The sequence below is a fragment of the Plasmodium inui genome (genome assembly GCF_000524495.1).
Source record: "Plasmodium inui San Antonio 1 unplaced genomic scaffold supercont1.7, whole genome shotgun sequence".
In the NCBI taxonomy this organism is placed as follows: domain Eukaryota; phylum Apicomplexa; class Aconoidasida; order Haemosporida; family Plasmodiidae; genus Plasmodium; species Plasmodium inui.
Window position 1 is genome coordinate 473,280 of NW_008481841.1, and position 21,918 is coordinate 495,197.

Below are 21,918 nucleotides of genomic sequence, written 5' to 3' on the forward strand. Positions count from 1 at the left end.
CAAAGCGGCTCACTACATTTTAGCCTCCCGCTCAGACGAAATCTAACTCAATGTTAAACATGGGTTTGTTTTTAAAAATATTCAAGTTTAATTCACTCATTCGTGATATGAGCGATTTCCTCTTTTTCAAATTATCTTTTATATAACTGAGAAAGATAATTTTCGTTTGAATAATTCTGAGCAGTTGTAATTTCTTCTTATACTTTGTGGAGGTTTTTTCGTCTTCACTGAACTGAAGACTTAAAATATTTTTCAATTTTTCCTTGTCGTTTTCGTTTTCCTTCAAACATGCTATTACACCGTTGTATATTTTTATCTCCAAGTCTTCATGGAAGCCTTTGCAGATAAATATGAAATGGTTTAAAATTTTTAAGGACAGCAATCCGTTGAATAGAAAGTTTTCCATGGAGTCGCTTTCCCCCCCCGGTGCAGCACCCGTTGGTGCACCCACTCCTGGAGTTCCGCCTGTGTCTCCTTCGCCATGTCCTCCTACCACGTTCAATGCAGCTGTAGCTGTCCCGTTCAACATGTCCGCTTTAACCTCTTCCCGCTTGCTAAATGACTGTTTTTCCATCTTCTCCTGAGGGGAAGTCCCTTTCTGTGCCCGTTTCTTCCTCTCAGTTGTTGCATTTTCCGAGGTGTTGGAGGGGACCTTCCTTCTTTTCCCACTGGAAGCACTATTATTCGTGTTGGATCTTTTTCGAGTATTCTTCTTTCTTGTTCTTATTTTGAACGACACCTCTGAGTCGGACGTTGAAGTGCTACTGGAGCTTTCTTCAATGTTCATGTACTTTTTACCCGACTTGTTATCCACAAGGTTTGTTTTTTCGTCTTTCTTATACCCCACCATGGTCGTTTTTCTATTACGGCTTCGCAAAATTGCACGGTAATTTTTATTCATTTCTTCGGAAGTGGTGCTTCTCCCTTGTGGGTCATCCTCCGAGTCTTCCCCCGAGCCTTCCTCGGAACGTTTATCCGAACGTTTCTCGGAAAATTTGTCCGGATTTTTCTCCTCCTTCAGGTGTTTTCTCTTCACCCCTTCACTGCGCTTCGATGGTTTTCTCCTGCTGTCCCTATTTTTTTCGCCTCTCATGTGTTTTCTTCCGACCTTGTCTTTTTTTCCGGCTTTCTCATTCTCTCCGTTTGTCTGGCTGGAGCATAGCCCCTTCGACTTTTCACTTAGGTGAATGCTACTCTCGTCCAGCAGCTGCACGGATTTATCCTCGCTTCCGTTGAGCAGGTTCTCCCCCACAGCTGCGGGGTGTCCTTCTTTTGGTGCGCCACCCGTTGTACTAATTTCCGTGTCATCCTTCAGATTGAATATCCTCTCCAAAAAGTAAAAATTATTTTGGTTCGTCTTTCTAAAAGATATAACATATAATGTACTGAAAAATATTTTGAAGAAGTATGGTAATATTTTTTCACTGTAGAAAATTCTAAAGAGCAACAAGTTTAACTGTGTGTAGTAGTTCTTAATGTTTTTTTTTTTTATATAGTAACTTCGAAAGTTTCGGTAGGTAATATAATTTTCTTGGACAAGTGTGGATTTGTTAATGCTGTTACTGTCCATTAGAAGAAGCAGAATAATGCTCGTTCGGACTGTATACAACAGGATAGAATGGTTTGCTATATCAGGAGGTAGTCTTATTTTCCTTTTTTTATTTTCCCTATGCACACAATTGTATGTATCTGCCATTTTGATGAATTTTTTCACAGATGAGATCACTTTTTTTAAAATATAATTTCTGTTGTCATTTTTTTCTACTAAAATGATATACACAATTTTGTAGAAAGTTGTATTGTCGTACCTGAGATTGAATAGAAAAAGTAAGCTGCTGATCAGGAAGCACAGGTTATCACTCTTGAACACATGATCGTTACAGTTTAGATTTTCTAAAAAGAAAAATTTGTACTCCTCTGAGGTTGTTTTATGTCCACTTTTTTTGTCAAAATAATTCTGAATTTCGTAATTTGATAAAAACTTAAATAAACCAATTAGCTCCTCCTTAAAACGGTGAACATCTTTCAGTTTTCTATCTTCAAAAATTGTATCCTCTGTGCTGTTCCGTTTCATGTGTGTTATGTACATGTCTGCCTCTCTTATCGAGAAGAGGCAATAAATTTTTTTTAAAATTTTTAGGCACATATATTTCAAGTACCTCTCGTAGTAAGCATTTTGCATCTCCTTCGAGTACAAAAGGCACAGTAGCTTGTTGGCAACGCTGTAGTAGTCGTTCACACTCATTTTTAGGCAGTTGTCGTATATTTTGCTCTTTTCGTTGTTCTTGTTCTTCTGGGTGAAGATAAAATACACTATTATCACATTGATGTAGAGCGAAGACACGTTTCGGCTGCTGGCGCGGCTTGGTTGGAAGAAGTTCACTTCGAAGGATTTCCCCTTGGACAGGATGCGCGACATGTGGTTTCGGTATGGGCAAGCTGTTGCGTTATTCGCTACGTTGTCAGTCATGTTGTGAGTCATGTTGTCAGTCACGTTGTCCGCCACGTTATCCGCCGCATTATCCGCCGCATTATCCGCCGCATTATCCGCCACGTTATCCGCCGCATTATCCGCCGCGTTATCTACGTCCCCCAATTGAAGCTGCCCCTGGCTGAGCACCGCCAAGCTATAGGCGTAAACCTCCGCCAGCTTTGCCCTGTCCAGAATGCACTTCATGCACGAGAAGATAATTCCTTTGTTGGAAAACTCGCAAAATAAAATATCATAAATGATGAATTTGAAATTGTAGTACAAGTTATTCTCCTTTAAAATGTTTTGAACCAATTTTAAAAAAATATAAAAAATGTTCTGATACAATTTTACCTGTTCTTCAATCTTGCGGAGGGTGACATTGGCTCTTTCATCAGCGGACAATTGCAAATCCGCCGCGTTCTCCTTTTGTTCCTCCACCCCTGATGTGTTCGCCTTTGCGACATCCTTATCCTTCATAAGGTTATAATATTTTATATGGTTTTCAAATTTCTTCGTATTTTTATTATATACTTCATTGGCGTTACTTCCTTGGATTTTTTGTTGATCCACTATTTTAATTTTCTTCAAATTATTCAGTGACAATCTCAAAATGTAAAATATGGAGACGAGGTACTTCTCCACCTTCACATCCTTGGCGAAGGTGTGCAGCAAAATGAAGGACATATTCATAAAAATTTTATGATTTGACATCTTTTTTTCCTTTCCCTCAATGACTAACTTTATATTATGTATGATGAAAAAATAGAAGTCGTCAAATAGGAACACCAGGCTGGCGTTAAAAATGGGATAAAGTACATCCATGCGGATGTTAGTTAGCTCTTTTATTATGGCCAAATTGGTTTTCAGAATTTTGCTGTACACGTTTTCCTTATTGTTCAGAAAGAGCTCATTGATGAGTTTATCTACTTCTTTTTTTCTGGTGAAGAAGGAGTGTAGCTTTCTCACGAATCTCCCTTTTTGGTCTTGCTCCCTTGCGGAGTCGTACCCCCTCGTGCCTGCCCCTTCTCGCCCGTCTGCGCTTCCGCCATCGCCAGTGCTCTTCCCTCTCTTATCGCTCTGGTTGGTGACAATGGTCTTCTTCTTCAACTTGGGTGTCTCCTTCATTACCAAAGGTAGGCTAAAATCAGGGGAGCAGAACTCATCCAGCTTCTCTTCCGTGTTTGCCTCGAAATATCTCAGCGTCCAGTAATTTTTCTGGAAAAAATTTATTATCTTATTTTTTTCCCTCTCCTCATTGCTGTGTGGATTTTCCAAGCTGTTATCCACGATTTGGAGCGAACTGTCATTTGGGTTTCCGGACGAGTCGTTGCTCGGCTGTTGACTCTCGAGGTGATCTCCTGATGGGTTTCTTTTTTTTTGGCTATTACGCATGTCCTTTCTGTCACCCCCGTCGTGGTCCTTCCTATTTGTCCCCGCTCTTATTGGCCCCTGCCCGAGGGTGGAGTCGTGCATCCTGCCCCCCTCGCTGCTGCTATTCTGCTCGGCATCCCCCTGCGGCGTGTCTTGCAAAGCGTTTCCCGCTCCATCGCGACGTACTGGTTTGCTGAGCAAACTTGTGCAATTCTGAATTTTAAGTTTCAGGAATAATTCCAGTTGGTGTGTTACCTTCCGCTTGGTCATAACGAGCGCAGTTAGAAAGTTTCGAAAATTGTACTTGAGAGCGTAAAGCAAAAAATAAAATTGATAAATGACGTAGAAGAGATCCTTCTGCTGGAAGGCCTTCTCATAGAGACTTTTAAAAAGATACTTTTTAATAAAAGAAAAGGAGAGCATCAACCGTTCGTTGTATATTCTCTCTTTAAATTTCTCCAAAAAATTCTCAAATAATTCAAAGTAAATAAATAAAAAGGGTCTGAGAATACTTTTGCAGATCTGAAAAAATTCGTCATTCAAATTCATGTCATTTTGGTAAATGATGTTTATTATCTTGTTGAAGATGTGGTCATAAATGTGTAAATACAAATTTGTCACTTGGCAGAAGTAGTCCGTGTTGCTCCTGCTAATGATGTAGTAAGCTTCTTTAAAGAATTCACATGTATATTTGTCTATGTGTATATTATCTGCCACAAAGGAGAGGTACTCCTGTTTCATTTTCTCGCCAGTGCTGTGATCCCCTTGGTTTTTTTCCCCATTCTCTGGGTGGTGCAAAAAAGGGGCCATAGCTGCAGCGTTAAATGTAGCGTGATTGTAAACTAAGTGGTCACTATCCATATCGTATATGAAACGAAACACATTCTTCAAGTGAATAAAAAATTTTGATAAAAGTTGATGCTTTCTCGAATGGTATTTTGAAAAATTCGTCAGCAGCATATTTCTGACAGCGCTGTCTTCGGCACTAATAAAAACGAAAAACAGCGACGATGTGAATAATTCCTGCAACTGGTCATTCTCGTAAAGTAACTTCAGAATGTGTATGTAGTATTCGTAATTATTTTCATACTGCAGATTTCTGAAAGTGATAATATTTATAAGCAATTCGAAGTAAAACAGCGAATCTGTAATGTGCACTTTTTCGTCCACCACCACCACCTCCTCATTTAATAGTTTTTTTTTTTTTCTCACTTCTGTATCATTTTCCTTGCTCAAATAATTTATCGTGTTCACCAAAATGCCATCCACGACGCTGTGCATCTTATCTTTGTAAATTAAGAACAGAAACAGAAATAGCTCCTTGTAGATGTTCTCTTTGCCTTGGCTAATGTAGTAATTTTCGATAAATTTTTCCATTAAATAAAAATTGATGTTTTCGAAGCACGATCGGAAATACACAAACAGGTAGAAGCAACTCAGTTCTTCGTCTAGGCACTCCATTTCCTCGGTTGTTCCTGGTGGCAACGTCTCTTTCGCCTGGCCATCACCATCACGGCCGTGTATGCTTTTTAATATCGCGCCCTTTTTTCTGTCCTTTCCTCCTTTCTTCGTCACCTCCTCTTCCCCCTTGGCGCTTCTTTTCGTGATTGCCTCTCCCTCCTTGCCGCTTCCCTTCGTGACAGCATCTCTCTCCCTGCCGCTTCCTTTCGTGGCCGCCCCGCTCCCTCGATGTGCACCGGTCGCAATGCCGGCAAAGTACTCCCTCAACTCCTTCTCGTCATTCTCATCTGGCAGAGAAAGTGCATCCAAATTGAACCTGTTATCATTAACGAGTAAAATCCCCCCGTTTACTTCCCTCGGGACAACGTTAAGGAGAAACTGAAACTTTTCGTCTGCATATTCACTCGCGCTTCTAAAGTTTTTATTTTGATACTGCGATATGTTGTATAGCGACTGATATATGCCAAAGAAGGAACGTTCGTTAATAAAGTTGATTAAATTCTTTAGCAAAAAATCTAAAATTTCTTTTTCATGTTTTATAATATTTTTTAAAAATATTCTTCTGCAGCAGTTGCATACATTTTCAATGAATTCCTTTTTACTAATTTTGTTGATTTTTTTCTCTTTAAGAAAATATTCATACAGGAAAAACGATTTTTGTAGAAATTCAACAATTTCTTCATTTACGAGATGGTCGTCTAGTTTTTCCTTACAGAAGGCATTTAAGATGACTACATTTTCCTCATTGTAGATATTTTTTTCTTTAAAAAATGACAGAGCTCCATTTTTCAAGTTTTTGCTGTGTACCCCTTTTTTGAAGTGGATCGCGTCGTCTCCCTTAATTGTGCTTAGCCATTTTTTTTTTTTTTCTTCTACATTCTCGTTGCACGTAAGAGAGCGTATATTTCCACTTGCGTTTTTCATATTTCGCCTCCGTCCTTTGGGCTATTTTTTTTCTGTCACTACTGTTAGGGGGGGAGCGGTATGCCACGCGTCGTGGGGACACAAGCGTGTATGTGCCTTGGTGTGTAATATAGGTGTATTCACGCGGAAACGTATTCACCTATGCGCTGCGCATGTATGTACCACTCGTGGAACAGTTGCTCTTTCTTCAAAGGTCCGTGAACGATGTGTTGCATCCAATTCTGCGCGCTATTTCGATCCCACTCAATGTGTGTATTCGTTCACCTGTTGCATAATTCCTGTACAGTTGAAATCTCAATTCAAAGTGACAAAAAAAAAAAAAAAAAAAAAAAAAAAAATGCAAAAATTTATCCTTAAAAAATTGTAACCCAGGGTAACTGGTAACTTAAAAAAAAAAAAAATTTAAACACCACACATATGTTTACATTTTCCACTAATTGGTGGAAAAAATGAATTCACAAATGTGGTTTCTTCTTCGCACAGCTTTTGCCTTTGGAGGGGATCACTCGGTGGGGCATCACTTCGTGGGGTTCCTCTTAACGGGGAATCTCCTGGGAGGCCCGGTTCGCTAAGACCCACCCCCTGGCGAAACCGGGCGCTGCAGAGTAAGCAGAATGAACAGCGCGCTTCACTCGTCCCTACACGTTGCCACACGTTTGCCAACGCCTGATGACACCCTTTCTCGGCATTTCGCAACCTGCTGCTTAACTCATTCGCCTTTCATTTTTGACCACTTCATTGTGGTTGGCTAGGTCAAATTATTGTGCCTTATTTTGAAAATGGTTCCGGTTCAGGTTCATGACAAAAAAAAAAAAAAAAAAAGGTGCAAAAACTTGGGTAGCCCGATGGGTGAAAGCATTGGTGCGCATGCTTTTTTCTGGTGTTCAAATGTCTGTGCGAGGGCGTGTAAGTATATGACAGTAAGCATGCAGTGTAAGCACGTGGGTGTAAACACACGAGTGTAAGCCCACAAGTGTAAACGCACGGGTGTTAACGCATGGACATAGTACGTAAACGTTGGCGTGTTTACACTTAGGTCGTCCGCGTGCCGGGCCTACACATGTGCACCTTGGGGTGTGGGAGGGGTAGCCCAGTTTGGGAAGATGAACCACATGCCGCGTGGCTTGCCTGTGTGGAACGCATATATGCATCTGATAACAGCACATGCATAATCACCACCAACGAGCGGGGGAGTTAAGTGGAAACGATCGTTTATAGGGCCAATTTAAAACGTTCAAACAAGCAAGTAAAGGATTGACGTGGGTAAACAACACGTTCTCTAGGGTTTGCGCTGAAAAAATTTCTGGGGTGTAACTATACCAAAAAAAAAAAGAAAAAAAAAAAAAAACTCAGTAAAATGCAACATTCCATATACAAACATTCCATGCACAAACATACCAAAATGGGGGAATTTTCGTAGAAGTGTGTAAAAAGGTGTTAAGCAGGATTTATAACAGGTGTATTCGCATAAGTATGCACATATGTATTACATCACACACGTAAGCATAAGCATGTACATTGTTCCTCTTGTTCCCCTTGAACCACTTAAAAACGTCGTTCTCCACAAGCGTGCGAGATATATGTATTCAGTTTATACACATATGACACCATTTTGTACGAACGAATGGAATTAACATTTTTATTGTTCCTCACATTTTTTCGGATGCTTCTCCTTACATATGCATGCATATATGCAAATGTATGAACTGGGAGGAGGGGCACAAACTTAAGCGTGCATAGCGCACTCTCTTGTACAAGCACTGCCACACAATTCTTCCTATGATTTGTAGAAGGTTTGCAAAATGAAGGGTAAACAGAATTGCATCAAAAAAAATAAGACGTTGGTGAAAAATTAGGGTGAACAGATGAGACGTATGCACATATCCGTATTTATATATACATAAACAGGGACATACATCAATGCATCATTAAAAATGGGACAAAAAATGAGTTTAAGTTAACAAATAATCTCGTGATGCGTATAAAATGTTATTAAAAACTAAACATTATTTAAAAAAAGGGGAAGGATGGTGATGAAACACCCTTGAAATTGTTTAAATCGTGGGAGATTCTTTCTTCATGTGTGCGTCTACATAAACGACGCAAGCGTGGATGTGTAACATTTTTGGAATCCTCAGTTGCCGTTTGCGCCAATTTTTAGATTAACAAGAATGCCCGATCCTTTTATGTCCTTCAAGTATTTGTCGCACAGGGGAACAAATCGGATGCTGCAAAGGTGGAGGAAAAAAAAAATGAAAATGTAGTAGAAAAACTGTGCAAGAAGATGCAGATGGAAATCATTTACGCAGGGGGATCTCATGGTAACGGTTATCCATGAGGGCCCCACTATTCTGCATCCCTTTTGGGGGGGAGGGAAACGTCTGCTTTACCCTTCTCGGAGGCATTTAACTGGGAAGCACGCGCAAGCAATGAGTTCGCTTTTTACGGTGTCCTGTACAAAGGGGTTAAAAAAAGGGAAAAAATAAAAAAATAAGAAAAATGAAATAAAAATAAAAATAAAATACATTATGAGTTCCACAATGGGGGGGCTGATTGTCCCATTACGCGAACGAATGAATTCGGGCAGTAGACAACATGTTAGGCATCTGCAACAGCTGCGTCGTAATTATCTTTGTTAACTTACATAAGTTTTCAGCTCAAACACAATGAGGGCCAGTGAGGGGTACATTATTTTCATTTGGAAAATTGATGGCTTTGACCAACTGCAAGGAGGGTGGGGGAACACATCGACAGGGTGTCTACAGATGTAAGTGTAAATGTGTGCATATGCATGCGCCGCTACACAGAGACAGCGCTACCCAAAGCTGGCGCCACACACAGACTCCGCTATCCGTACGCGGAGGAGCCCTACCAATAGTTGAGGTCGTAAAAATTGACCTTGGCGATCTCCGTTTTGAAGTAGTACTTGTGCTCATTGTAGCCGTGCACGGATATGGTGACATACAAATAGAAAAACAAATTATTTGCCTTCTTCAACTCCTCAAAAGTTTGGTAGAAACTCGTATTTTTGGACTTGGATGAATTATCCTTAGTCGAATCGGTAGTAGCATTATTGGACGTAGTAGTATTGCTGCTGCAGCTGTTAAAGCTACTGCTGTGCGAGAGGGAAGAACACAGTAGGAAGGATTTATATTCAGATAACATGTCTTCATATTTCTCTTCCACATTCAAGCATTTGTTATGAATATAATTAACGTCATTGTCATTATCGTTAAATTTTTTCATGAGAAATTCATGACTTATATTTTTTTTCTTCTTATTGTCATCTGACTGTACATCTGAGAAAAAAAATTTTTTTTTTTCCTTTTCTAATTTTTGTACATCTTTAAAATTTTTCATTTTTTTGTTAATTTTTTTGTGTGTCTGAATACGTTGTATCATATCCATTTTGAATAATTTTTTTTTTAATTTTTTCTCTTGATATTTATTTTTGATGGAGAATAATAAGTTGATCTGATGCAAAGACAGTATCTGCAGATCGAGGTGCAAAATGTTGTAGTCCTTTTTTTCATTAAACCGTAAAATTTCCGGCTTTAGGATGTACCCTGAGTGCTTTCCTCCATTTTCTAGAAACCTTCCTTTGTTGAGCAGCATGCTGAGTCCATTGTACTGATAATTTAACGCCACAAATTGGATTCCTGCGCTCCAGAAAATGAGTGGGTTAAAGTTGGTGGATGCCAGTCTTGTCCCAGATGGGTACACTCGCGTCAACGTTTTCTGGTTATACTTTATTATCTCTTCTTCATTCTTTTTAATCAACTTAATAAATTTATTTTCGCTAATCGAGCATATTTCGTTGTATGTCCTATTTTCGCAAAAATTCTGAAACGTGTATCCCTTCAAGCAGGAGTATTCATTTAGTATGTTATTATTTCTTGCGTTTTTATTTTCCGTTTTTTTTTTTCCCTCTTCGGGAATTTCATTTAGGATTCTTTGGCTACCTGGGGGGGGGACACCACCATCGGCATGTTCTTCTTCTTTAGGGATGCCATTTGGAGGGGAATTACGTGGTTTATTATCATCTTTCCCCCGAGTGGAGCTCCTACTATGACCTTTTCCCTTTTTGTGCCTCGAAAGCTTCGTGCCTTTTACCACTTGGGGGTTGTCATCACTGTGTGGGGAATCATCTCGCTGGTCCTTCTCCACAGCGTCAGGGTCATGGCACAGACTGCTCAGGTAAATACTTCGCTTCTTCCGTTCATGGATGTACCCCTTCTGGATGCTGTTCTTTATGTAGCTGTCGAATTGTTTCTCGATGTCGTCATCGTCACAGTGGTTTGGGTTTCTCCTTTCGCGGCGGTTATGGTTTCTCTGAGCATGGCAATCCTCGTTTGTCTCAACTTTGTTTTCATCACTATTGTCGCTATCGCCGCTTTCTCCGCTTGAACCACGGAGAAGGTTGTGCACGCCTTCCAAGGGACCATCCTGCTCCTCCTCATCCTCATCATCGTCGCCAACGATGTCGGAAATGTACCCGAGCTCATCGTACATTACGCTCTGCAAACCCTCAAAGATGAAGTAAAATCCGGAGTTGTCATTATTCTCAAAGTGTTTATATTTCACCAAAAATCGGTTTCTACAGTTTTCCGGCGTGATGTTATTAATTTCGTCTTTACTCTTTGGGATGTACAGCTGATTCCCTAGGATGCATATCAGAATTTTAGCAATCAAATTTTTGTGCTTATTTTTGCAGTGGATTTCTAATGACAGGATGATGGGGAAGGGGGAGGTGGTAAATCCGAACAGTTTGCATGCAATGAGGGTGTCACAGAAAAGGATGGAAGAGGTTAATTTATATCCATAGAAGCCATGATAAACAACAATGTTTTTATTAAAATAATAGCAATCGAATTCGACACATCTGCAGCCATCTATGAGGATATAAATATATTGTTCGATATTGCTTGAGCTAAAGATTTGTTTCCTCCCAAGGTAGGTGTTGTGGCTGCTATTAATCCAGTAGTTACAAAGAGGTAGGTTCATATTTTGGTAAACTTTGGAATACTCTGGACACATTATGCTATTTTCCTTTGACAGAAGGAAGTAGACCAGCCCGATCTGTGTCAAGTAATGTTTGTCTTCATTAATCATAACAAATGGGATGTTATACTTCTTTATCGTGTTTACCAGTTTATATATTGCTTTGGCTCTAATGTAGTAGGACTCGTTTTGCGCGCTTCGTTGGTGTTCCTGGGTGGTGTCGGCGCACTCTCCACCATAGCGACTGTTAACTTTGGTGTTGTCTCCGCTGTCGCTCCTGTGACCGCTGCGATAGTCGCGCCTACTGTTTGCACGGTCCCACCTTTTGTTCCCACTGAAGCCATCGCTGTGGTAGCCCCCGTCAGTTGCGAAACCGTCCCCATTGCTCCCTCCCTCCCGCTTTTCGGTGCCGAAACCTAGCTTTTCTCTCAGTATATTTAACACGGTGATGTAGTCTTCATCCTGACACATCCAATTGTCCGGAAGGAGTAAAGCATTTGGTAAAGTGTCCATACCGAAGTGGAAGTCATTTTGATTAACTCCTCCCTTATTCATATTTTTTATAGAGGTGCCTCCCCACTGGTAGTTGCAAAAATCGTTCTTCACGGAATTACCCGCGACGATTTCTCCTCTTGGTTTGTGCTTACCAATCGAATTGGCTTCTCCGGAGGGGTTATTTTCACCTTTTTCCTTCTTCTTCTGGTGGGTTTGTTCAGTGTCATTTTCTGCATTTTTAGTACCACCACTTGGCGTAGGATCCATTGCGAGGGGTACTACTCCTCCTGTGTTGTCTCCCCCATTCAATGTCACACACATGGAGGACAACGCGTGTACTCCCTTCTTTCCGCACATCCCCGCGTGGACAAAAAATTGGCGGTCCACGTAACGCGCATTGAAGATCCTCTCCTCACATTTCCCCTCACACTGTACATCAATCAAGAATTCGATAAAGTTCCTGTTGTCTATACAGCTAGAGTCTTTCCTCTTATACATATCAAAATGTGTGGTAATATGTTTATTTGAAAAAATGTGCTCTAGAATTTTGGTAAAACCTACGTAGTTAACAGTTCCTTTATTTTTATATATTGAAAAGTAATGATACAATATTTTCATATTCAAATAAATGTTCAGGCTCCTGAGAATGATGTAGAGCTGGGAGAGTGTCAATGCATTGATATCCTTTAGGCCAGATATGATGTAATTATCGTACAGTTTGTTGCTTTCACATATGAATGACTTCATTTTTTTTTTGCCGGATCCTTTGTTAATAAACTTGTACTGATAATACATCAAGCCGAAAAGCCACATCTTCCACCTCTGGATGTCGAGGAAGGTAATTTTCAAATTTCTCTGGGAACTTATAATTTCAATGGATAAATTTTTTTCTTCTTCTTTTTTTTTAAAAAAGGAAGATTCTGATCCGTCCAATATTTTTATCATATCCCATATGTACAAAGTTGGGTTCTTATTTTCTTTTACTTTTTTTTTTTTTGAATTCCATCGTATGCAATAATTATTTACATCTAGGTAGAAAAATTTCAACGTCTTCTTTTGAAAAATATTATTGCTGTTCCATTTGTATACATATTCTCCTTCTTTCATTTTTTCTATGCACACAGGGAGGTACGCATGTGTCAACACATTTGTTATGTCAAATCCGAGTTTCGAGTCAATCCCATCGGCGTCTCTTTTGCTGCACTCTTTTTCCTTCTTCCGGGGGCTGGTCCCCTCTCCTCCGTAAGGCTCTCCTCTATGCAGATCTTCTCTACTCCGCTCAAGCCGCCTCACCTCATCGGAGTCCCCATTTTTGTCTCCCCCCGCATTCTGCGATAGTAGGCTTATTGCATCATCGTCTTCTTGTATTTCTTCATTGCATGCATCTCGGGGTACACTCTCCCTAAAGTTCATGAGGTACGCGCGGGGGGGAACTTCTCTATCCGTCTTTCAATTCGCCGCCTCTTTCTAACTCTCTTTCGGTGTCTATGTAGGTGTGTAACTTTTCATGTATAGTCTAATGTGCCGTGCCAAACGCCAAGTATGCGGCCCGTACGTTTACACGAACAACGCTGTGCTGTTACGTCCCCGGCCTTATCACCCCATAAAAGAGCAATCGAGAGAGCGAGCGAACAAGCGGTGTTGTTAGATTGATCTTTTTTCTTTCTTTCTTTTTTTTTTTTTTTTTCTCCTCTGCCCCGATGTTTAGAAGTGCCTATCAGAACGGCTGACGAGTAAACACTCTGCTATCCCCGTTTTTATTGTGTGAAAAAATTTTCACACACGTAGGACAGTATGCATTAAAAGGGAGAGGGAAAAAAAAAAGATGATGAGGAGGAGTGCACAAATATAAGCGCCTAATCCACAAGATGTTAAAATTGTCCACGTAAAAGTTTAGAAATATATGTGGTCTGCGCGTATGAGCTCACTGCGCTGGTAATAAAATGAAAGGCACAAAATGAGCAGCGCGCGCTGGGCGTGATCTACGAGAGGTGGAAAAAAAAACGAAAAAGGGTAAAAGTGGCGAAAAGGGAAACACGAAAAAACAAAAGAAGGGTAGCCTCAATGGGATAGCCTCAAAGGGGTAGTTTCGAAGGGGTAGTTTCGAAGGGGTAGTTTTCAACGGGGTGGATTCGACAGGGTAATCAGCATATCATAGCAGTAGCTTGAATCAAAACCGGGGGGCAAACATTGATGGGGTTTATTTGTTGCGCCCTTGTAGATGTAAGCGTTTGTGTACACGCGCGCGGGGATGAACCCGTGAGTACATCGCACCACACATACACGTTGGAGTATGGAAGTCGGAGTACGCACAAACCCCCCTGCATGAACATGGGTGTGGGTACGTGTAGGCAAACGCATACATTCTCGGTTCGTTACAAATAACGTAAAAACATTTCCACTTAACGGTTAAAAAAAGGAAAATAAGCGGCGATCTAACTAGTCCGCATGGTAGGCCCCATAGTAGGTCGCGAATTAAGCCGCGAATTAGGCCGCTAAATGGTGTACTTGGCAAATAAATGACAAGAAATGATGGCGCACAAAATGACGAAAAATAACACGATAAAGCCACGTTTGGCTGTCCCCAAGAAGACAAATGCGCACACGGACATAAACGCCAAACAAAGAATTCCAACGTAGGTAAAGAAGCTTGGAATGGGAAGGGCAAAAATGTCAACACAGCAAAAAGTAAAGGGTACGATATCCTCCTTGAGAATTCTCCCAGGGGGTCATAACAAAAAATGAAACATCCACACGTTTACGTAGGTACTCAGTAAACGCATCCACATAATGTGGATAAATTTATCTCGAAATAAATTCGATTCAAGGGCTGTGCGGTGGGTGTGCCAATTGGCGACGACAGTGTAAAAAAAGTGGGAACTGCGAAACGAGCGAACAGCCAAACAAGAGGAACAGGGAAATGGGGGAGTAGCAGAATTAACGTGACAGGTTTTCTCACTAATTCGTGTTGACTAGCCCCTTGCTTATTCACATTTTGTAACGTACTCACGTTTTTCCATAATAATCATGACATAAGACACGCAGCGCAGGACGGCTAATCAAACAAGCCAGTAACGATAGTGGCAATGGGAGAAGCAACCCCCTTGAAGTCGCGTTAGCCCTAGTAGCTGCTGTAACGTATTGACACTAAGGATGAACAAAAAAAAAAATTCACTTCACGATGCACGTAAGAAAGGGCTACACTGCATCATGATATCTGAATGTATTTTTGACGTCAGTCTTTACTTCAGTTTCGCACTCCAGAAAGAAGAAAATGTGTACATGGGTTGGCAGGAACATACATATGAAATAGGAACATACGCTCATACGATATACGTTCATGCGACATACGCTCACACGAAGTGACGATCCTCTTTTAGTGCTAACTACTAAAGGGGCGATAAAACAGGACGCGCCAAGAAAAATAGCAGCAGCGTAAACCACTTTCCATATTTTATGGGGACAAGTACATGAGTGCGTAAGTCGGTGAAGGCAGATGTGGGGTCTAACTCTGGTACATGGACATGTGTGACACTGCCGACATCTGTTACATCCAGGGTTGATTTTCCCCTTTTGAACTCACCTCTTTGGGTGCAAACTTCTGCGAAAAATGAAACAGTATGGATATTATTACATGTCTATCCACTCCTGCGCAGCATTAAGAAATTTAGCAATACGTAAATATACGGACGCACGTAAAAGTACGCATAAATATGTGCATGCGCACGTTGGGAAACTTTCACATAAAAAGGCAAAGCACATTCCCGACGAGAGGGTGACGAGCTTGAAATCCCATCAATATGTAGGTAAAGTTAAGGAATGAAATAATTATGTATTGCCCATTAGGGACAATCTCAAAAAAGGAAGATAACTTTTTTTTCTTTTATGAACTTTAATAAACAACTTTTATTGGCAGTTTTGGTAGGTTCCTCTCTGCATTTTTTTCTTCCTTTTTTATCTTACCTTCCTTTTTTCCCTTTTTTAGCTGCCTTTTTTTAGGGGATTCCTTAAATTTCAAACTGACTTTACATACAAGCAATACATTCATATGATGAAGATAAAATGCCGTTAATTCTTCGTGCATCATAAAAATGTATTCATATGTAAATCACATTTTTCGCTTTCATACGACATATACCTTAAAAACCTCCTCCTCCAGAATTGGCAAACTGGTAAATTCCTTCTCAAAAGAGGGGTAGAAAAAAAAAAAAAAAATTTACCTATATAAGGTAATTTCTCTCACATGTGGCGTTTTTAAAAAATGAAAAAAAATAAAATGCTACTGTAATACGCAGCGAAAGAACCCGAGAGCGTTAAGCGTTACCTCCTAGGCGGGGGTGGCGGCTGCGCATAAGGAAATATATGCATGTATGTATATTTATTTATATACAGATATATATGTGTACGTGCGTCTTCTTGACGCGATTTCAAGTATGCGCCGTAACTGGGTACGCTCCGCATATGGTTTCCCCCTGTGGGAATGTGCCAAAAATGATATAGAGGTGAACGAATCTGGCGTAAAGTTGTTGCTTCACAGATAAAGGCGAGTTGGCAGAATTCGTGGAGCTGTGCTGATGCGCTTGATTTACATAGTGCGCGCGCGTACCTACGGAATCTATTTACACTCGAGTGTGGCAAAACACGCAGAGCATGTACAACTATATTAAAACCATACTGTTTGACCACTCTACGGTCAATGACACGAAAAAGGAACAGACCATGATGAAGTGAATATATAAAACATAACGAGTTGCCTTTAATTTTCATGTACAATAAAGGAATGTATAAACTGGCGCAGGTAAAAATAAGCACAGATTAAAAGCACGTGATGTATGTTCATTGGTGAAACTTAGGAGACTCCAAATCTGTTCCTCTTTCCGATGCAAATTATCCTAACGAAGGAAAAGAATGCACTTATATATATCGGCGAAAAGTTTTCCCATTTTTTTGCTACAAAATTGTATAATATTCATTCATTAAAAAGCAACGTTGTAATGAATAAAGAGTGAGATGATTTACTCTGGGTTCTGTTATTCCTCGCCGCGCGTTTACGCTTCTCCCGGGGGTAATGGGGGGGATATATGTGTTATTGGAAAACAAAAGCCATATGGTACATAGCTGTTACGTGTGGTTACAATCTTCTTCACATCAGTACATATGTATTTACATTTGTGTGGCGCACAGTTTTTTTCTGACCCCTCTGGGTGTGCCCCCAATTTTTGCGCCAATAAATTTAAAAAGGAACAACAGAAAGGCGCGGTTTCGAATTCCCCCCGATTTTAACCTCCACACAGGGATAAGGCATAATAGCAGAACCTAGAAAAAAAAAAAAAAAATCTAACAGAATTGGCCTAACGTGCATTCTAAATCAAACATTTGAATGTCACAAGTAGGCATCTCCATGGAACTTTTTATGGAACTGTACGAAATTGACCTTTTCTATGGTGCGTGAATTTTGACGCCATCAAGTGGACATCGCAGTTTTATTTCCCCACCACGACCACTACCACCTATTTGCCACATTTAAACTCACTTGTTCGCCTCAACGAAGAGGTGTAAAAAGAAAAAATAATGGAAAAATCCTTGTCTTTAAAAAGTAAAAAATACAGCATCTTGCTCTTTCCACTTTTTTTGACTTTTTTACGAATCCACCACAACCGTCTCAATCTGTTTGCCTTATTTTGTGTGTTGTTCTTAGGGAATTAGTAAAATGAGGGCGGTACAGACTTTTCATCATCGCGCGTGTGTTTCTTTGATTTCATCTTCCCCCCGCTTTTTTTTTTTCTGTGGACTGAACTTCCCTTTTTTTTACGGTTGTTCTCAAATGTAGACATGTAAACAGGAAAGGAAAAATATGGGCAAGGGGGATAACAGGCACATATGGATGGTTGTACGAATTGATAAACGCGCAAAAAAATTATGCAAATAACAAATCTGTCCGTTCAGAACATATTAAATCTACTTGTTTCAGTTTGACAGAATTAAGTTTTCCCCACCGTCACCAAATATGAGTGTAAAAAGGAACAAAAGCCCACTTGTCATCATTTCTAACCTTATGCTGCAAAGCAGGGAAAAAAGAAAAAGCAAAGACAATAGAAACGAGCCCTTCCCCTTTTATTGGTCACGTTGAGAAATATAAAAGTTGCAAAATAAGTCCTTACTGAAAAAAAAAAAAATTCCCTTACCGTAACATTAACTATGTACAACTCTTCGGTGCTCCATTAAAAGGAAGATAATGCCTTTTATGCCTCATTAAAATTAAACAAAAAAAGAGGACTCCACTTTGTAAACACAGTCCATGTCTATGCACTTTATGTGTGTCCATATACATGGACACCTGCGCGCTGCCTCCACACCCATTCGTAACATGACCCCTGTGCTGAGTAGCCGAAATGAACAAAGAAAACACAGAAAAGCTAATCAGCATAATAAATTTGCTGGATAAAATATCCGAGCGCAATCATTCCAATAACCCTAAGTATGATAAACTTAAAAGCTCTTTTTCAAGCGAATTGTCAAGGACATTCGACACTTTGGACAATCAGAAGTTGATGTTTCCGTTGCACTGCGAAAATGATACACGTGATTTTAGTGCAAACCAAATAATTGACAAAATTAAAAAGACGAAAAGTTTTTTCTACTTCAATAAGTCATACTCCAGTGGACAGGACGAATCCGCGTGTGGAGACAGAGCATGGGTTGCTACGGGGAAGGGGAGGCATGTTCCTCAGAATGAGGGGCAAACTGAAAAGCAAACTGAAGAGAAAACTGAGCATCTGGCTGAAGCTCTAATCAAACAGATAAGCCAACCGCTAAGCGAACCCCCAAAAGGCGTACATGCGGGAGAGCAGCGGCCCCGCAAGGAAGACTCAACCGAACGAGTAAATAACAACTGTACACATTTTCAAGATACTCACGGGGAAAGGAAAAAATCGCCAAGCATAAGAGAGACAACTAATTTTGTGAAAGGATCTAATCAGGACGCCAAAACAAATACAACCTTTTCATTCGAAAGTGAAGGGTTTTCTTCTCCTAAAAGGTATACAGGTAGTTTCCACTTTAAAAGAAAGTCGCAACATGAAGCAAGAGACTACTTTAGTGACACTGAATTGTTGGAATATAATAACTCCAGTAGGAAAAAAAAAAATTTGCTAGAAATGTTAAAAAGGCAGCACGTCAGGAAGTATAAGGAGAAGTTGTGTGCAGACTTTGTGGACAATTCGGAATTCATTGGTCCATCGAAGAAGTACGGACATGTTCACGGGGAAGTTGAGGAAGGTTGGTTAGCATTCGAAAGCTCATATACGTTTGTGTATCTGCGTGTGCATATGTGGACCCACTTGGTACACACACATTTCTGAAAAAAAAAAAAAAAAATCCTCTTTGCAACATTTGCCAGATGAATACCTAGATCACAAGGGTCTCGGGCAGTTACTGGAAAAAATCATAGAACATTTGAACATCAACCTGAAGGAGGCGATGAATATATACGTGAAGGAGGTAAGTTGATGCGATGCCTTACACAACGGAAAAGTGGCTATCTATTAGCTTCCACGATCGAATCACACCGATCGAATAACACCCAGCGCATGGCCCCACTCCGCTTCGTCCCGCACGCAGATAAACAGATTGAACAAGGCGAACGACACGCTAAGCGAGAAGCTTGAAACTGCCGTTGAGAACAACGACGAACAGGTGAGAGAGACGCATCAGACAAATGCAAGCATCTGTCCATCTTTGTGGAAACAAACCACAAGGGAAAAAGGGCACATGTTATTGTTCTTTGCGCACACTTCCCCCCTCTGTCCGTAGGCCCAAGAAATCAGAGACCTGAACAAACGGATAAGTCAAATAGCGGAGGAGAAAACCGAAATGAACAAGCGCATCGAGAATTACGAATTTACAATACACAAGTCAAAGGTTTAAGGAAAAAAAGGAAAGAACGCACGAAAGAGCAAATGCATTCTTCTTAAGCGCGTGAGAGCATTGTTATAGATGCTGCGACAATATCTCCCATCTCTGATACACATACTTCATTGTGCCGCCCCACCCCCACCCCGAAGAAATTAAAAAATGAGGGACAAGGCGACAACGAAGCAGAAGGTCCCCTGGGACTGGAAATAAAAAATCTGAAGAGGGAATTAAACTTGGCCAATTCATTGAACGACAAAATAAAAGATGAGAAGTTGTCTCTCCAGGAAAGAATAAAAGATAAAACCGATAAACTTAGGAGAGAAAAGAACAAAGTAGAGCAGGCACTTAAAAAAAGGAAAAGCTCACAATGTGTATCTGTGGTCCCTGCATTTTCTAAAACTATCTTATATGCATACACAATACGTTTGTTCTTACAATATACACCTAAATGGTTACCACCCCCTCTCCCCTTCGCTGACTTCTTCTCCCGCGCACCCATTTAGCTAAAAACAGCCAATGACTTGATTTTACAAAACAGCGACTTACTACTGCAGATGCAGACGCCCGCCACGTTCGATTCACCGTCCCTAAAGGTAGCATCAAAAAAACGTGCATGTATGAATGCAGTTGTGAGTAAAATGGTTTATGTGCCAGATGAGGAAATCACAGGGGAATACATTCTCTTTTCTGGAAATGTGCAAAAGAGGCTTCAGAGTGAATACCAAACTGAGTGAATCTTGAGAGCACAAAAATGTGGTTTCCTCTAAAGCTGACTTACCCTGAAGTTCTCAAATGTACAATTCACTTTGTTTCCCCAATTTTTCGTTGATGCCCCCCCCCCAAATGGAAGAAAAAACCAAAGGAGGGAAGAAGGTGCTCAGTTCTGCACAGACGGAGGCATGAACGAATCAGCAGGTGAGGAGAGCCAATTAAAGGGAGAACTGAAAAAGCACAACATAACGGATAAGGGGTGGAATGACAAACGCATGAACAGTAGCAGACATGTTCACTATACATCTCTCTCCAATAATCCTGGCTCACCTCGCAGTTACCGAAGTGACACCATTTTGGACAACTACAAGAGAGTAAAAAGCAAGCTGCTCGAAAGCAACGAGAAATGCTATTTTTTATCCAAAACGAACCTTGAATTATTTAAAGGATTAAAAAGGAAAAGGAAAAAAATTGACGCGCTAAATAAACAGATGTCTTACTTGAAATGTTTTGTAAAAAGAAAGGAAAAAATGGATCGGTGCAATGAATATCACTTAAAAGTATGCCTTGAGGAAAAAGGAGGGCAAAGGAGTTTATCCCTCCACACATCGCCACAAATATATTTATATATCTCCTTTTGCGCGTAGACATAACATCCATCATGTGGATGTTGTGGGTTTTCATTTCGATGGATACCTTTTTTATTGCCTTCCCAATTGCGTAACATTTCCCCCCCCCCCTTTTTTTTTTTTTAATTAAAGCAGGAAAATATTACCCACACGTGCGATCGCATGGGAAGCAATAAAAGTCACGTCCCATCTGCAGAGGAATACAAACCTGCAGAAACAAGTGAACATAATTCGTTCGTCAAAATGTACAACCATGCACAAGGGGAGGAAATTCAACGCCTCGAAAAAAATTATAACAATTTAACTAATGAACACAAATTGTTGAAGAAGAAATACGAAGTGCTATACAAAAAATATGCGCGACTTCTAGGGAAGGAATCTGATAAAAGCAACGATGTTGCTTTTAAACAACACAAGGGGGAGGAGACTGTGCCAACGGAGAGTGACGTGATTCACTCGTTTTACGTGAAAAGGGGGCACAACAGGCTGGGGAGACACTTCCAGCCGGGTGACAGTTTGAAGCGACCCCTCCAGCAGGGTGACAATTTAATAAATTACATAAAAGCGAAGGTCATACATCGGAAGAACCTCCACGTTCGCAAATTTAGGAACTATACGGGTAAACAGAAAAAAAGAATACATACGTACACACTTCTGTGCTACATTTCTACGTAGCTATCAGTGTGTGCAAGGCACCCCTGTGGCCCCCATATCTGTCCTATGTTTCTTAAATTTTCAGAAGAAGGCAACGACTACAGCGATGTGCAATTCTACGTCTCCAATGAAATTTTAAGGAACATGGACGTGAAGGATATTGTAAACATTCGGTACATTTACTCCCACGGGGAGGGACCAGGTTAGTGCCCCTTGGGATGTGTGAGTCTGTGTATTAGCGTTAATATGGGCATTTCTACACATACGGATAACATTGATATGTTT

The 21,918-nt window shown here is 40.5% G+C and overlaps 3 protein-coding genes across 3 annotated transcripts; 1 reads left to right on the forward strand and 2 right to left on the reverse strand.

Moving 5' to 3' along the window:
* Positions 1 to 31: 31 nt before the first annotated feature.
* Positions 32 to 6,229, reverse strand: C922_02137 (hypothetical protein; the record flags this gene model as incomplete). Its single annotated transcript, XM_008817736.1, has 1 exon — positions 32 to 6,229. The coding sequence occupies one exon, from the start codon at positions 6,227 to 6,229 to the stop codon at positions 32 to 34; it is 6,198 nt and encodes a 2,065-aa protein (XP_008815958.1).
* Positions 6,230 to 8,363: 2,134 nt separating this feature from the next.
* Positions 8,364 to 13,138, reverse strand: C922_02138 (phospholipase C-like protein; the record flags this gene model as incomplete). Its single annotated transcript, XM_008817737.1, has 4 exons — positions 8,364 to 8,457; positions 8,620 to 8,681; positions 8,874 to 8,952; positions 9,102 to 13,138. 4 exons carry the CDS (start codon positions 13,136 to 13,138, stop codon positions 8,364 to 8,366), a joined length of 4,272 nt encoding a protein of 1,423 aa, XP_008815959.1.
* A 4,979-nt stretch (positions 13,139 to 18,117) lies between these two features.
* C922_02139 (hypothetical protein) lies at positions 18,118 to 21,840 on the forward strand (the record flags this gene model as incomplete). Its single annotated transcript, XM_008817738.1, has 9 exons — positions 18,118 to 19,003; positions 19,125 to 19,225; positions 19,346 to 19,420; positions 19,538 to 19,645; positions 19,789 to 19,971; positions 20,143 to 20,369; positions 20,490 to 20,910; positions 21,112 to 21,598; positions 21,719 to 21,840. The coding sequence occupies 9 exons, from the start codon at positions 18,118 to 18,120 to the stop codon at positions 21,838 to 21,840; spliced, it is 2,610 nt and encodes an 869-aa protein (XP_008815960.1).
* Positions 21,841 to 21,918: the final 78 nt, after the last annotated feature.